We start from the raw sequence: 18,339 nt of genomic DNA on the forward strand, positions 1-18,339 counted from the left end.
AACCCTACTCTACTGCCATATAGGTGCCACCCGCAACCATGAGGGCTATTGGGGTGGAAAAGAGGTGGATCTAGTAGGTTTGGGGGGGTATTTTGGAGGGCTCAGCATAAATTATAAGGGGTATTTGGTTAGATGTACTTCTGGCACCCATTATGTGAAGTTCACAGGAGTGCCCTATAAGGTCATTGCTTTGCTGACATGTCTATGTGGCCATTTGATCATAATGCTGGCCCCTCTCACATCCAAATGGTCTGAATTTGGACGTTTCCTAAGGATTTGATGTCCTGTCAGCCTAGACGGCCAAGTAAGCGCTTTTCAAAAAGCAAAAACAAAATTTGGGATTTGGCTTAAAAAATGGATGTTTCTGTGCTTCCAACTTTGGATACGTAAGCGGGAAACATCAAAATCAGACTTAGATGTCCTTTTCGAATATGACCCTCCACTTGTCATCATGCCAATGATATACAGTATAGATAGTGGAATATGATGCAGTCTTGGGAAAATCTTTTAAAAATAAAAAAATTGCTAATAGTATTTAACTTGCTAATCTCAACATTAAGATGCCCTCCCCCCTCCCTTGAGATACACGGTGCCTTTATTCATAGCATATGATAATAAAGTAATAGACAATAAATAGACAATCTTCATCTGTCTTTTGCCATTTGCGAGAGTGGTATAGAGTGATATGGATAAGGGTAAATTTAGATGCACATCTCCCTTGAGAAGCATACAGTGATATGGGGACTAAAACTATGCCAGGGTACACCTGGCAGGACCTCCGTGTGTGCGGATCACCGGACTTGATGGACCCAGGGTCTGATCCGGAAATGGCAATTCTTATGTTCTTATGTTCATCTGATTTCTTTTTGCAATATTCCCTTACAGAGGGAATTGCAGTAGTCAATTTTAGAAATAACTAGTGAATGGATTAAGATATTGAAGGATGCTAGCTCTAGAAGACTTTGAAAGGGACCTGATCATTTAAAGTCTGTGGAAGCAGTGTCTAACCACTGCACCAATTTGCTGATGGTAGCTTAGCTTGTTATCAATGATGACGCCCAAGATTTTAGTTGATGATATCTCATTGATTGGAGAATTGTCTATTGTGATTGTAGAGGATAACTTCAGGCCCTCTTTCCAAGGGAAGAGGAGGCAGTTGGTTTTAGAAGTACTTAGAGACAGCATATTGTCATTAAGCCAGTTTTTAATGTTAGATAATTTGGAATTAATGGCTTGGATTTCATTCATATTTGAGGGATAGATAACCTGGATATCATCAGCATAAGCAAAACATGTAAAGCCAATAGACTGGCATAATGTTGGAAGCGGAGCCAGGTATATGTTAAACAACATATACCTGGAGACAGAATCGAACCCTGCAGGATGCCAAAATGATTAGTGAATGTTTTTGAAGTAGAGCCATTAAGCATTACAGTATATGTTCGATCTTTAAAGTACAAGGAAAACCAATCTAAGGCATGTTCTTTGATTCTTACACAGACAGTCTGTTCAAAAGTAATTGATGATCAATGGTATCAAACGCTGCTGATAGGTCCAATGAAATAAGAATTACTGACTTGTGTTGATCAAGAAAATTTTGGATGGAAGAGGTCAAGCTTAGTAATGAATGTTCAGTGGAGTGATGTTGGTGAAATCCGGTTTGGTTGGAATGCAGAATGTTAGTTTTTTCAACAAAACTTAAGATTTGTTGAATACTACCTTTTCTTCCAGCTTGGCAAAGAATGGCAAGTTAGCAATAGGGCAGAAATTGTTACAGTCTTGGGAAGATGCTTTGAGATTTTTAATTATAGGGTGAATGATAGAGTGTTTCCAAGCCTTAGGGATGCAGGAAGTGCTGAGGCAATGGGAAATGAATTTGGTTAGGAATGGGGCAAAGTTAGCAAAGTATTTTTTTAATAAGAATGGGGGAATGATCTTCGCTTTGGTTCCTCTTAAATTAAGTGATTTGGATAATTTGTTGGAGCTCATTACTTGAGGGGATTGTAAAGTTTGAAAAGGAAGAACATAAGGAATTGACAATGTCGTCCAGAGCTCTATTGCATGTGGAAGTATGACTTGATAGGTCCAATCGAAATGGTGTTGATTTTATCCTGGAAAAAATCTGCAAGTTTCTGGACTATGGAGCAGACTTTGGAAGACATTGATTGATTAGATTTGAAATGGTGAGTTTTTTAAGAATGGAATATAATACTGTAGAGTTCTTCGCTTCTCATATACATTTGTTGAAATATTTTTTCTTTGCAGGTTAATTGAGCTTTTATAGTAGAGGGAATGTTCTTTGTATTTTGGGAGATTAGAGAGAGAGTAGGATTAGAATGCCATTTGCGCTCAAGAGAGCGACGCTGACGTTTAAGGAGGAGTAGGTCTGAGTTAAACCATGGGTTTTTCTGTTTTTTGGTAGAAATAATGCAGGTAACTGTAGGTGTGAACTTATCGAGAAATTATAGGCATATTTCTTCCCAGATCGTGATTTGATTATCAAGGGAGATATTATTTAGGTCGATGTCAAGGAAATGACGAGGCAATTACTGAAGGGTCTAATTTACTGAAGTCACTTGTGAATATTTTTTGGGAAGGGGGAGAGGTGGAGGCTGATTGAAGAATGAAAGATGCTATGATAAGAAAATGGTCAGATCAAGGAACTTGAAGGGTGGAAAGTTTAGAGAAATTGTCTATTTGGATTAATGGTACGAATATCATATCAAAGGTATGACCTCTAGAATGTGTTGGTCCAGAGATTAAGGGGGATAAGCTAAGATCCTGAGTATGATTTAAGAGAGGAAGTGGTAGTATCATTAAGGTTGTAAAAATGAAGGTTAAAGTCGCCTAGGATTATTGGGAAATGGCTGAAAGTGGAGAATTCAAGGATAAGGGATTGCAGCTGAGTTGTTAAATCTTGAGTGATTGGAGGGGGGATGTACAGCAGTAAGAAATCAGAAACAGGATTAGTATTAGTTTTGAATTGAATAAATTCAATCACTGAGTTGGATGGAGAATAATCGGTAACAGAGACCAAGGAAGATTTAGAGATAACAGCCAGCCCCCCCTTTCCCTTATGATGATGATAGTAGTAGGAATATCCATGTGGGATTGCAAAGGTTGGAAATGCCTCCTCTCCTGTGTCTAACCATGTTTCAACAATGCAGAGATCTATGGAATTGTGAGAGATAAGAACTTCTCCAATTCCACAGAGCCTCCCCCAGGAGTAGGTGAGTCTATACTGTTTAAAACCAGTGTATTATTTCTTTACTTGACCTGATGAAGACAGGATAACTCTCAAAAGCTTGTTATAGAGAAGATAATCCAATAAAAGGGTGTTATCTACATCTTGCTACCTCTTATTTCCATATATGTAATGTAATGTAATGTAATTTATTTCTTATATACCGCTAAACTCCGTTAGGATTCTAAGCGGTTTACAGAAAATAGACAATAAAAATAAGATAAATAAATAAAGAATAGGTACTTTGAAATTCCCTTACTGTCCCGAAGGCTCACAATCTAACTAAAGTACCAAAGAACAAACAAATTAGCAAAATAATAGAGAGGAAAATAAAGATAGAGGAAAAAATGAGATATGAATATATGCAAGTGAAGAAACATGGCAGCCACAGTTCTGCGCAAAAGAAACTCAGGATGGAATTTCCTCTCCTTTTACAACATTGAGCTAATTATTATCTCTACTAGCATTTAATTTCAGTGGTTTGAATGTACGTATGTATGAATACCTTGGCTGGAATGTAAGAGAATAAGAACTGATCATTTTTATATGTGCTTTTAGGATTGTTAAAATTGAAACTTAAGCACTATGGGGCTCATAATCGAAAGAGAAAAACGTCCAAAAACCGGCCTAAGTCGGCACTTGGACGAACATTTCTCAAAAACGTCCAAGTGCCGATAATAAAAACAGGCTTTGGACGTATTTCTAAACAACCTAGGACTTCATAGAGCCACTGAACGACCAAAGCTAAACGGGGCGTTTCGAGAGTCGTGTCGAGGGCGGGAGTTGGGCGAGACGTGGGCTGGCTTAGACTTAGTCGAACAGCATGTATAACCGAAAGTTTTACAACAGAGCTTAGACGCAACTTGGACATCGTGACTTGCACCATGTAAAACATGGTCTAAGTCACAAAAACCCACCTAAAGTCACCAGATAAGCACTGCAAACACATAAAACAGACCCCCACACACTACCCCAGTGATCACCAACCCCCCCTCCACCCCCATAAAAATATTAATCACACCTTTAAAATTCAGCCTCCAGACCATCATCACCTGGCCGCCTGGCATAGAAAAGCCTAGTCGTCCAGCCCAGAGGCAGCTTAAGTCGTCTTGGGGGTGGGTTAGGGACTCATGGAGAAGAGGACCCATGCCCATAAGCCCCTGTAATCACTGCTTTGATACTTAAACATGTGCACTGCCCTATACACCCCCCTAAACCCTTTTGTACTGGCATATAAGTGGCTCCTGCAGCCATAAGGGCTATTGGGGTGGTAGATAAGTGGGTCTAGGAGATTCTGGAAGTGGTTTGGGGGCCTCACCGTAATCTATTAGGGAGCTGTAGGGAGAAGACATGGCACCCTTTTTGTGAAGTTCACAGCAGTGCCCTGTAAGGTACCCCACTATTTAGGTGGCATGTCTGGGTGTTCAGTCCATTACTTTGAAGACCTCTCCCACGTCCAACAGGGCTTGTTCTAGGCATTTTGGACTTGGACGAAAAGTTGGACGAAAATGTGGTATAAAGATGGATGATTTAGCAGTTTGGACGATCAGATCGTCAGGATGTATAATTAGACGATTTTCAAAACAAAAAAAAAAGTTGGACGTATCTTTCGAAAATGTGTCTTAAGCTGTTTTTTCACTTTGGATGACTTGCGAGATGGACGTAAACGGACTTAGATGTCCCTTTCGATTATTCCCCTCTATATGCTGCAGTGTGTTAATTTGCATTCATATGTTTTTCAGTCCATATGTCCTGTATTGTAATTCTGTGTTAAAAATGCTTATACGTAAATAAATATTTTGAAAAGTTCCGACTTTCTGGATTTAATGCATTTGCATACTGGAACTCTGCAACTGCTAATGAATTAAAATAAACATAGCATTGTAACCATTAATGTGCACAACATTAAACAGTGACCATATTACTGGAAATAAATGAATTGTAGTGCACATGTGTTCATACAACTGTTCACTCACAGAGCACTAGGTAGCATTCAGTGCTGCATATACAATAAGCTTAGGTGACTATAAAAGGAAACACTTCGTACTTACGTCATTTGTAGTGCCTTTACAATATGGTTGTCTAATTTCCTTATCCTATGATGAACAAATCATTGGGGATGAGACCAGGAAGGGTAGGGTGGGACTTTTGGTACTCCTCTTTCTCTTCGCATACTTGTTTCTGAGATGTGGCTTTTCTGTTTCATTTATTACAGATAACGTGGAAGATGAGTTTGAACTGTCCACCGTTTGCCATCGTCCTGAGGGCCTAGAGCAACTAGAGGAGCAAACCAAATTCACCAAAAAGGAATTACAGGTCCTATATCGAGGCTTTAAAAATGTGAGTGCCTTGCATATTCAATAATAATTTACCCCCTCCCCCACCCCCCTTTAATCAAGCTGCGTTGCTGAGCAGTATGAGCTAAATGTCGAACCGCCCATGGGAATAGAACGGGCTGCTTGGCAGCACAGCTTGACAAAAGAAGGGGTTAGTTTGTTTTCCAGGAAAGCCAAATTAACACAGGCATCTTGTTTATACCTGGGTCCAGGATGCAGAAGGAAATGAAAACAAATTGCTCTAGGTTCCATTAAGAACCAGCAGCATGACAAACTCATGATGTAGGACTTCTTGAATCATAATCCAAAGCTCTGACCTTTAGGCCACAGCTTCTCTCTGTTTGTTGAAAATATATAGAGCACAACTACTGTGGAACTGAAATGGATTAGAACCTCTTAAATGTAGACAACAAAACAAAAAGATACAGGTTCTACATGCAATTGGATTGGTATTGAACAAGAGGAAAAGACCTCAGAAGCCTGCACCATAAAGAATATTTAATTCTACAATGGTTACTCGGCAGGACAGGTTCTCTATCATTGGTCTCACAAACCTCTTATGACCGATTAACAAAAAACTTTTTAGTCGTGTATTCAACACATCTCACTTTTTAATCGGTAATATAAACAAAAATGTAATGCACTTATCTGAATTAGTGATAAGAGCCCGACGGGACCCGTTTCGCCAGATTATTGGCTTCGTCGGGGGACTTTTTGATAGCTGACGAGCAAAAAGAAAAGACAAGTGCTATAACTTTCAATCAAATAAATATGCAACAATTGTCTCAATATATCTGCGAAATAGTACTCACTGCATTCAGTCTGAAGTAGCACATCAAAAAATGGCGCCGGTGGCGCTAGAACGCCGCGCATGCGTACTTAAAGACAGTGCACAATGACATCACAAATCATATTAGAAAATATATAGAGGACAATTCTATATCTTCGATTCAAGAAGCAGGCACCATAATGGGATACGCTTAGCACCAATTCTATAACACTTAGGCACACCCAAAATATTCAGTGCTGGTGATGGGATAGGACCCAGCATTGACTATCTGGGTTTAGCACTGGCGACAAACATTGAATGTGCCGCTCGCCACCAGCTGAATATTGGGTGGATGGTATCTATACCATTTGGTAGGCGTAACAACTTGTGCCTAAACTTAGGCATATAAATGCAAACTTAGGCCAATATTCTGTAGAATCTGTACTTAGCATTCATCATCCCAGTGCCTAACTTTAGGCCATTGTTTATTGTTTATTCAGTTTTTGATTAAACGCTTTTTCGATTCTACAAAGCGTTGTACAAGGTAAAAAATAACATTTAAACAAAATATAACAATTAAAGCATACTTTCCTATAAAAACTGCAAGACTAACAACAGTACAAACTAGGTAAATATTGACCAATAGGCCATGGACACAAATGGGAAGGGGGGAGAAATACAATTGAAATAGAAAATGTGAGGAACCTATAAGGAAAACACAAAAGGGACCGGGGAACAATATAAAAAAGAACACGTAAAAATTGATAACTAAAATACAATAGTTCAGTTAAAAGCATCTTTAAAAAGAAAGCACTTTAAGTTGCTTTTAAAATTTTTTAAGTTTTTTTTCCATTTTTAGGTATAAAGGAAGAGCATTCCAGATGGTAGGGGCTGTTACGGAAAAAGTGGAGGTGCGACGTGTGCCAATAATTTTTAAAGAAGGAATGTTAAGGTTATATTGAGAGATAGATCTTAAAGATCTTGGAGGGTCGTATGGGATCAAAACTCTGTCTATGAATGCTGGTGTGTTGGTCTGCATTGTTTTGAATGTCAGAAGGGCGATTTTATAAGTTACCATCTATTGAGAACTATCCCCACATTGTCCTAAATAAATAAATAAAAACTATAATGGTCAATAGTGAGTGAGCAGGCAATGATATGGATGGGTGAAAAGGTGCTGATTGGGATTTTGTATATATTTGTGTTTTGATGCATGTTTTAATTTATTTTATGTCTAGTTTTTACACAGGCTAGAACTATGTAAGAAATAAATAAATACATGAAAACTCCTTTTTGAGCCCTTTGACCACTGAGAGAATAAGAAGGGGGACTTAGGAAATAGGTGAAAGGTGGGAGGGGGCAGGATAGAGGTGAGACTAATGAGAAGCAGTGGTCCTATTTTTTGACCTCACAAATATGGTAACCCTATACCTGGGTAGCAGGTCCATTCCATCAGGGTTGCATCTGGGTAACAGGTCCCTTACGCTTTATGATTCTCTTTCTCTTCACAGCCGAAGGAAAGGATGTTGTTACCTTTTTCCTTTTGTTTCAAACATTCTTCTATTACTTGGTACTCTCCAGCATAGAGCCTCCTTGCTGGTGCTCTCCATGTTCCCTTGAAATATTTTAACCTTATTCAAGTCAGGTTGGCTTGAGGTGACTTCTCTGCAATCTGCAACTGAGTAGAGTAAAAATAGATGCAACACCTTGGCTATGCTAGTCCCCAACTTCTCCTCGCCTCTTTTTCTTAGGCACCTTGTGGAAAGGATACTCCTAAACAGTGGAGTATCTGGCTTGGTGGCCAGTGGTGGGGGAGGGGTATGGAGTTGTACGGTCACAGTCCGCATGTGGCAGCCTTTGGCTCTGCTGATCCCCTCTCTGCCCCTGGTACACTACAGCTCCTAAATACTGGGAATTTCTGTGAAGGAAGACACTAGGGAGAGGGCACTGACTTTCAAAGCATTCATACTAGGAGATAAAATTGTTGCGAGTTATTCTGGATCACTCTTTGACTATGAAAAACAGATTACAACTTTTAAAAGAAAATATTGGTATCATCTTTGGAACATTTATTACTTGCATCCATATTTTGAACAAGTACAGTTGGTAGATGTAGGGCATACTTGAATAACTTTGCAATTGAAGAGCACTTTTCCAACGCATCATAAAAAACGCATATGGCAAACTCTACTGGGTTAGAGGACTTAAACCCTACCTCACCCATCAAGCAATACTGTAATAATATCCCTAGTACTATCAATCTTTGACTACTGCAATTCAATCCTGATGGGCATTCCGAAATACATGATGAGGCAGATCCAAATAATACAAAATGCGGCAGCAAGATTTCTGCTGGGAAAAACAAGACAGACAAGTACCACTCCACTACTGAAAGAGTTACACTGGTTCCCGATGGAAAGCAGGGTAAAATTCAAGATGTTGTTGCTAACACACAAAATCATTTGTCTATCAGAAGGCAATATCTAGCAGCCAGACTACATAACCATACACCAGCACGTGCCCCGCGCTCGAGCCAAGAATACCTGCTGGAATGTCTCCTTCAGAGACATCAAATACAAAAGCATCAGGAAAAGAATGTTCTTAGGGATGGCTCCAATATGGTGAAACTCTCTTCCGAAGGAATTCAAACTAGAAAAGGACACCAGAGAATTCAAGAAAGGGATAAAGACTATTCTTTTTACAGACTGCTTTAACTAATAACAGAACAGACAGGGGAAGTAGCAACATAGAGAAAATTGCCAGCAATTTCCCACTAGGAAGATGATTTGAGAATATGACAAAAAGTACAGATCTAGAATGATCAGATATGTGTAACTCTATAATATACATAATGCACGATACTGATTTATAAATGTAAGAAGTAGATTATAGAATGAACATAGTATACAATACTAGTATTAAATGTGTAAATACATAGGATGAGTATATATAGAGAGTAAATATAGTATTCTCTGATGTATATAAAGAGTGAAGATAGTATGTAAATATCATATTGAAATACATCACAGAAACTCTTTAAATCTATATTGTAACACCTCTACAGATGCTCTTGTATGAAAATCCATCTCAATCTGTTTTTGTACCAGCTTTACCAAAGATTATGTAAGCTCATGTAATATAGAGCTCCTTCACAGAAGCTCAAGTATTGTAACACCATTACAGAAGCTCATGTAAACTGCTCTTTATCTGCCGTCATCTCTTTATCTGCCGTCATCTACTATGTTACTATGGCTGTTGGAACCCAAGCATAGTACCGGGTAAAGCTTTGGATTCTTGCCCAGAAATAGCTAAGAAGAAAAAAAAAAAAATAAATTAAATTGAATCAGGTTGGGCAGACTGGATGGACCATTCGGGTCTTTATCTGCCGTCATCTACTATGTTACTATATGTTACTCTGATTGACTCCCCAGTCATTAGGGGATCCTTTCACTAAGGCGTGCTAGCCAATTTAGCGTGCACTAAACTCTAGCGGTATAGAAGCTTTCAATAAACAAAACTCACTTTTTTCTTCTCTGTCTATGTGGAATAAAGGCTGATGATATAAGCCCTATTTAAATTTGGCTACATGCTATCTTATAGGAAATGGGTTCTATTCCCAACCCTGGATTATTTTTACACAGTTTTTGTCCTTGGTAAAAATGGGCAGATTTTTTAACTTAATAATATATTAAGTGCCCTGTTATAACATTACCTCCATGTAAATCAACTTATTAGTATCATATTTCCTTGTCAGATGTTGTATAATAGAGTAAACTGGTCATGATCTCATTCATTTTCGGGCTTGAGCTTCTACCAGTTCAGATTTGTGTCTTAGCTTCTGAGTTGGCTACGACATAATCTCTCAGATTTCATAAACATATGAGGGGCCACTAAAAAGTTCTCAACCCAACCAAGAAGACAATGATGTGGAGCAATGAAACTTGCAAGTTATTCCACACTTTTCTTGACACGTTTCATTTCAAATTTTGCTGCCTTAGGCACAGGCCTGTACAGTCAAACCTCGGTTTGCGAGTAACGCAGTTTGCGAGTGTTATGCAAGACAAGCAAAACACTTGAGCAAATCATGCATCACATCGATTTGCGAGCTCCCCCCCCCCCCCCACCCGCATGAACCGGCATCCCTCACCCGCCCAAACACAAGCCCTTACCATGATCTGGCATCAGCAAGCAGCACCAACCCACAGGATGTACCGGAGCCCGAAGATCCTGCCTCTTGCCTGGGCTGGGCCTTGAGCATCTGCGCATGCTCAAAGCCTTCTAGTAAGGGCTTATGTTTGGGTGAATGGGGGGGGGTGGCGATGCCTGCGTGCTTGTATGTGGTGAGCGTGTTATCGGGGCAGCGGCTGGCTTGGCTCAGGAGAGGAGAGGTCGTGCGCATGCTCGCACAGGATGGCAGCCGGCTTGGATCGGGAGCCGGGAGGCGCTGATGGACGGCAGAGGCATCGGCCGAAGCGGGAGGGCAGCCGCACAGGGACTCTGAGGGAAGGAAGCCACCACGCTGAAAGCGCTGCAGCACCCACAGGCAGGTACTCACCCCTGGGCCACCATTGCTGAGAGCTTGTTTATCGGGGCGGTGCTCGGTTTGCGAGACAAAAGTTTGCTGAGTGTTTTGCTCGTCTTGCAAAACACTCGCAAACCGCGTTACCCGCAAACCGAGGTACCACTGTATTTCAGCAGCCAATACCTGATAAGTATTCAAAATTATTGAGAATCTTGCTCAACCTGGCCATTAAAAATATTTTACAACATTGGAAGGTTGTTTCAATGGTAGAATACATAACTTGGTGGAACACGGTCTATATAATTGCCAAATATAAGCGTGTTGCTGCTGAAAGGTATAATGCTTTAAAAGCTTTTGATAAAACATGGGAGCCATTTAATTTATGCGCCTAATTAATCATAATGACTTAATGTATCTGTCTTATTGGGTTTAGTGTACATCCATGCTGTTCTCTTTGCTGTATCTTGTAATATCATTAATGATCGTTAACAATGATATTGTTAATTTGCTGTTTTAGTTTTTATTTACCTTTTAATACATACTTATGTCTTATTTGTATTGATGTTATATTATATTTTCTTGATCTTTTACATATCTATGATCTATTTTATTATTATAACTAATAAAAATTATTGAACTGAAAAAAACAAATTCCAACAAGTAGGATAGCCTGAAAAATAATCGAGATGAAGAACACTTACCCCCTCTTTTACAAAACTGCGATAGCAGTTTCTAGCGCGAGCAGCCACGCTGAATGGCCCGCGCTGCTCCCAACGCTCATTGAGTTCCTATGAGCATCAGGAGCAGCGCGGGCAATTCAGTGCGGCTCCCCGCACTAGAAACTGCTATGGCAGTTTCATAAAAGGAGGCCTTACTGTTAAGCGCTGCATTGTTGGGTTTTTTTTGCATATGAAGAATATGCCATTCATGAACCTTTACATACTTTCTGTACGTCACACAGATGGATATAGTTGTGCTTTAATGCTTACTCTGCTACCTCCCTCATAACCCCCTTCCCCCCCCCCTTTTATGAAGCCTCATTAGTCTTTTTTACCGTTGGCAGTGGCGGTATTAACTCCAACGCTCATAAATGCCAATTTTTACATCTATTGATACCATAAAAATAAAGTACACTTAAACTAAAGGGTAGAGCTCCCCATAAATCATGGTGTCACGGACCAATCTCTTCCTATGAGTTTTGCTATAGAAAATATTCCTTCTATTTGAGAGGGTTACAAGGGAAATGGAAATTGAGCTTCACAGAACATTTAACTCTGTTTTTTCATCTCTTTGTTGCTGATTGTTCTTGACATACTCATTAGAAATGGGTTTCTCTGGAATTGGTGATGGCAAGGATAGAAAATAAAATGTAGTCGTCTTCTACTAACCCACAATACCCCATCTGATTTGTGAAAGGAACCTGGACCCAAGCCTTCTTTCCAGCTAACCTCCATTTGTAAACTGTCTGTTCCTGCTGATCTTCTATTTTCACTGCTGATAAAGGAGATTAGTGTTCTGTCTGTCTTGACACAAGAAGCCAAAGTCTGACATCAGCTTGTGTACGTCACACTAGCTTTCAAAATATGTTTAATATAGTACAAGGCCTTAACTAGTGCCAAATTTAAGCATTAGTAAACATCTACATTACTTCCTGATTGCTCAGTCTACGTTGTGGATTTTTTAATGGATATTTTTTACACACTTCCGTGGAGGGGCATAATAAAAATAAAAGCCATCTAAGTCCCCTTTAGGCCTAAGGCCCTAAAAGCTGAAAGTAGCAGCAGGGAAAATGTCCATTCTCAAAAACATCAGTCTGGCCAACGTAATGTAAGTGCGAGGGGTCAGGGGTGTTGGGTGGTCACAGGGTTCGAGGGGGCATTCAGGGAGGCAGTTGTGGGGGATGCATATTGGGCAGGAGGGTCTGGGATCCCTTTTGGCCCAAGTCCCCGTCCTGTTCCCACATCAGGCCCAAATCCCAAAGCTGGGGAAGTCCATCGAGCCCCTCCAACGACCGGTCCCCCATGAAATTGTCCACCCCCCAAATTTCCACCTGTGGCGCCAACAGTCCGAAAGGACGCACCCCGAGAAGGGGTCATCTCCGCTAACCATAGATCAACATCCCTCACCCCCCAACAATCCGCTTTATCACGCACCAGACTTTTCCTAAACTGCTCATCATAGTTAAGCCAAAACCATCCACCATAAGTTCTATAAGCCCTCAAAATGAGATCTGCATAACGCAATAACCCAGGATATAAATCAGGACGAGCCTCACCTAAAACACTAGCAAACACGTTAAAGCCTAATAACCAATTAAATATATTCTTTGCAACTCGGCCACCTTTCTTCTTAGTATCATCCTTATTACCTTCTTTAGACTGAGCTCCCGTATCCTCCCTCGCTAAAAGAGTAAACAAATCAATAAACTTGCCCCGCAAAATCTTTCTCTTCCACTTTGGAGAAATATGGCAATCCAAAGGAGCGATAGCACATAATGTATGCCCCTTTCGAGATAATCCCGGCACACCACCCTCACTAGGACGGAACCCCTCCCCAGTCATCCTTAAATGACTAAGCCGCTCCTCCCCTTCTGATGAAGAAGAGGAAGAAGACTGAGAAGACCCTGTTGAGTCAGAAGACTCCCATACCAACAAAGGATCCATTCCCACTAATCGCCGCTGACGCTTCTCCCAATCCATGCGTTTTACCACATGTCTCAAGCGCTTCAAAAACTTTTTATCACGCAGACTTTTCCTCAGCGCCTTTTTGCCAGAACGCTGCAAACCCGATGACTGTCCAGCCAGCGACGACTCCCCCACCTCACCCCCCCCGGCCCTCCCCTAAAGCAGTAAGCAAAGACTGAACCAACTCACCCGATGTCCGCGGTATCGCTGGAACACTGGTACTAGGCACTGCATCTCCTGCCATTCCATCACCGACAGTGGAAGGAACCTTAACTGGAACCACTTCAGGAGCTTGCGATTCCTCAAGCGGTGCACTGGGAGCCACAGCCGGCTGAATGCGTTTTTTGGCTGCGGACTTAGCAGGCCGTCTAGCTCCACCATCCTTGCACCTTTTCTGGTGCTGCTTATCAGCCTTCCCAGGAACTCTCTTACCAACCCCTGACTTACCCTTCTGTCCCCCTTTCACTCCCTGCTGACCCCCAGCCCCAGATTTACGGACCCCACCCATTGCCACCCAGTACCAACCCAAACCCACCTCCTATCTTGAAAACTAACCCTCACAACCTCTGTCCCAGATATTCATTCACCAGTTTGAATCCTCAAAAGCAGATAACCAACCTCAATCCCACTTAATCAATCCCCACAATCCTCCCCCACATAAACAAAATAAAGCACTGTGACTATCCCTACACACAACCCCCCCCCACATACACACACACACAAAGACGCTCAAAGAAGCGTCAGCAAGCAATTCCTGGCTGTACAGGGACACCCGACACCTGGCAGGCAGCTCCCAGCGTCCACAACTAAATAACACACCGGACACACTGCAGAGCCGCTTCAGCCAGCCGCGGGTGAAGGCACCGAACAGCGCTTTCACACGCGCCAAGCCTCACTCAAAACCCCCGTCGCCGTGCTTACAGCTGCCCGCGGCCGCGACCACACTACCCTCAGCGCTGTATTGGCGGTCGCGCAGGCCGCAGGTGAAGAAAAACAACAACACAGGAACCTGCTTAAAAACCCGACGCACTGCACACCGCTGCTAACGTCCCCGCCCGCACTACTCGCTGACAGAAGAACAGCGGCAGAAAAGAACTAGCAGCTCGAGCAGGCCGCGGGTAAAAGGGGAGGCTGCAAGGAACTGCAACACGCGCCCCAACAGCAAAAGTTACCCCCCCCGGGCCCACCACCAGTCAGCAAAGAAGTAGCCAGCCAAGAAGTATCCTACTCCAACGGCCCAACTCAAACAGCCCGACAAGTAAGTCTGCAAAAACCGAAAACTCAAAACTTTACTCTCCTCCCTTGCTCTTTCACCCTTACTCTCTTCTCTAGGCCGCCAATTTTTTACCTTCTCACCTCATCCTATGCCCAGCCCCTTTTTTCCTTTCCTCAAATCACCTACTCACAATACCCTCCAATCAAATTTATCCTCCTGTTGCTACCCTTTCCCTCTTCATCCCACCCCCTATTTCACCCCTTTAACTTATCTTCTGGCCTTGATGTCGCCCAATGTTACTGTCCACTCAGATTAACTGTGTGGCCTTTTATATTCTAGCACCCGTTAATGTAACGGGCTATAAGACTAGTAATAATATAATATAACAGTTTATATACTGCAGGACCGTTAAGTTCTATGCGGTTTACAATGATTAAAAGATGCTACAAATTGAGTAGAACTAACAAAGTTGAAAACTAGTGACTAACAGCTCTAGAGATCAGTTATTGTGGAATAAGATTGTACAAATCAGCTACCTAAGTACTTCAGGAACAGATATGTTTTTAGGTGTTTCCTAAATTCCCCATAAGTAGTAAGCATAAGCTATTGTTCCAGATCTTTACCCCATATACTTGGTATGCTTGTGTCAAAAAGGACTGAAGAGTTTATAGCCAGAATGCCCATCCCTTTCTGACCTGAATATGATTTATGTGACTGGAAGATGTACTCTCACATAGTTATGCATTTTAATTGAATTATGACTATGTAAAAGATGCATGAACAAAAGACACAGCTGAAGTCCTCATAATCAGAGTTACTTCTCACAATTTCAGGCTTGTGCTAATTCAACCTCTTTTTGTGTTCAATAACAAGCAAAAAATAAACCTTGTCTTAAAATCTTACTTAAGAAAACAATGATTATTTCCTATGTGTGTGTTTTGTTTTGTTTTTTTACTTTTGGTAGGAATGTCCTAGCGGCATTGTAAATGAAGAAAATTTCAAACAAATTTACTCCCAGTTCTTTCCACAAGGAGGTGAGTACTTTTGTAAATTGTTTTCTGGGTAGTGTTTTCATATGCAACCCCCTGCCCCTACCAATAAAACTAAACAATGACTACATATCAGTATAAGTGCTTTTAGATAAGTTTAGTAGGGGATAATATTGAGTACTGGCATTTAATACCATTTTTCATATATACACACAATATAATCTTATTAACAATACATAATGGTTAACCACAAAATTACACAAAGCACACTGTATGCATCTCAACATTCATTCCTAGCAGAACACAGATAACCTCTATGGAAATATGGGACCACAAACTAAAAGTACTAATATATGTAAACGAAACCCTAAGATGCAAGACTCTAGGCAGTACAACCCCAGAGAAATAGAAACAAATGCATTTCTTCCTTAACAGTGCAAAATATAGACAGCAGATGTAACTTCTCAAAACTGATACAATTCAATCACTAAATTGAAAATAAAATCATTTCCCCTACCTTTGTTATCTGGTGATTTTGGTTTTCAAACCATCTTTCCCAATCTCTGGCTGCACTTCCTTCTGCCTGTGCTCTTAACTGGGTATCCAGGGCCACCTTATCCATTTGCTGGTTTTCTCTCCTTCACTTTCTGCCATACATCCATCTTTCAAAATAGAACAAAACACAAAAAAAACCCCTCTCATCAATACTGGGCAAGTTTCTCAAATAATATCTTCATATAACATTTAAGGCTCCCTTCTCTCCCCCCGTCAGGCACTGCATTTAACCCAGCCCCCTCCCTGTCAGACTCTGCACCCAGCCCCCTCCCCCTTCCCTGTCAGACTCTGCACCTAGCCCCCTTCCCTGCCTCCATCAGACTCTGCACCCAGCCCTCTTCCCGGCTCTACACCCAGCCCCCTTCTCTTATTACCCTCCCTGTCAGGTTCTGCACCCAGCCCCATTTTCACTCCCCTGTCAGACTCTGCACCCAGTCCCCCTCTCTGCCCTCCTACTTCATTGCTAACCTGGTGGGTGGCAGCAGCCGCGGGATGCGTTTTCTTCTGCCACTCAGCAGCAACAAGCATGAGCGTGCTTTGGTGCTCCTGCTCGGCGCTGAGCGGCTCTTTGACTGGCTCCCGCAAATTCTTGTGATTCACGAGAATTTGCAGGAGCCAGTCAAAAAGCCGCTCAACACTGAGCAAGAGCGCCAAAGCATGTTCGTGCTCGTTGCCACTGAGCAGCAGAAGAAAACGCATCCCGTGGCTCCCGCCACCCACCGGGTTAGCAGCGGGCAGGAGCGCAGAAAGCTTGCTCCTGCCCGCTGCACCTCTGGACCACCAGGGCTAAATTTTTGGGGAGGCCACGGCCCCTGTGGCCATCCCCGTTCCAATGCCTATGGTTCAATCCCTGACCATAACCCTCTTAGTTTCAGAGCTGCCAAGAGAAAGTAAGTTTTAAAAGGGAAATTTTGAGTTCATGGTATTCCATTCTTCTACAACCTGTCCTTTTCTCATCCTTCTACTGAAATACCTTGTTGACCCCCAGTGACTACAAAGGTGGAAGAAAAGAGAAGATACCAACAGCTACCCAAAACTCCAGCCCAATTAGTAATATTATATATCCTACCCAGTAATTCTTAGGCTCGCTCAGTTGTGGGAAACAGCTTATAGATTTGAACCGTGAGCAAAAAAAATCTAAAAATTATCTTTTTTGTTGCTTGTTAATATTTTTTTTTCTTCCTAGTCTCATCACTCCTGCTGCTTCCATCCCTTTCTTCACCCCCTAATGCTTCTTCACTGCAACCTGATCTTCTCTCTTCTCAGAACCCTTTTCTTAGCCAATCTCCCCTATAAGCCCCCTCCTCTTTGAATCCAACACAATTTCTCACCCTGTCCTTATCTGTTTCTCTTTCTTCAGCCCATCCCTCACCACACTTATCTTTGTATCACAGCCAAACACCCCCCCCCCAGATTACATTCACTTCACTTCAGCTCTGTTCTCCTTTTCACAATCCATATCTGTTTTTCTCTCACAACATGTGTCTACTCTTTCCTTTCCCTGCTCCTCTATTAGTTCCTCATTCTTTTCCTAGTGCCTCCCTCAGCACTTCCGCCTCTCTATGCTAGACCAAAGATAGGAAGCTTGCCTGGCCTACACAGCTGCTCTCTTTTGCTCCCTCCCTACTATTAGCCCATCATTCAGACATTCCTTAAAACCAATAGGCTGCAGGGGGAGGTAGGACCAGAAGACATCAACCTTCGGTCCTGCTTTTCCCTGCAGCCTATTGGCTGGCTAAGATCGTCTGATCAATGGTGTCTCCTAAGCCACTGGTCCTGCCTCCTTTGCAGCTTATTGGCTGGCTTTGGAATGTCTGGTCAATAGGCTGCAGGGAGAAGCAGAAGCAATAGCTCCAGAGACACAGCCTTACTTCCTGCTTTGCTCTGCAGCTCTACATCAGAAAGATTTGAGCTCTGATGTCTGAGCAGTGGTGCAAAAAATATTGGGAGTGCTCTAGCACCCTCAGCGCTGGCATCTATGGGAGAAAGCTGAAACTGATCACTAACTGATGCAGATGACAGGT

At 41.9% G+C, this 18,339-nt stretch overlaps 1 protein-coding gene across 3 annotated transcripts in view; it reads left to right on the forward strand.

Annotated features, from left to right (window-relative positions):
* Window positions 1-18,339, forward strand: part of KCNIP2 (potassium voltage-gated channel interacting protein 2) — an 808,713-nt gene that overhangs the window by 769,390 nt on the left and 20,984 nt on the right. For all 3 annotated transcript variants that reach the window (XM_033943166.1, XM_033943163.1, XM_033943165.1), the window contains 2 exons: window positions 5,460-5,584; window positions 15,736-15,805. In XM_033943166.1, the coding sequence (XP_033799057.1) occupies window positions 5,460-5,584; window positions 15,736-15,805 (195 nt within the window). The remainder of the gene's footprint in view (window positions 1-5,459; window positions 5,585-15,735; window positions 15,806-18,339) is intronic.

This window comes from Geotrypetes seraphini, chromosome 4 (genome assembly GCF_902459505.1).
Source record: "Geotrypetes seraphini chromosome 4, aGeoSer1.1, whole genome shotgun sequence".
Taxonomy (NCBI): Eukaryota; Metazoa; Chordata; class Amphibia; order Gymnophiona; family Dermophiidae; genus Geotrypetes; species Geotrypetes seraphini.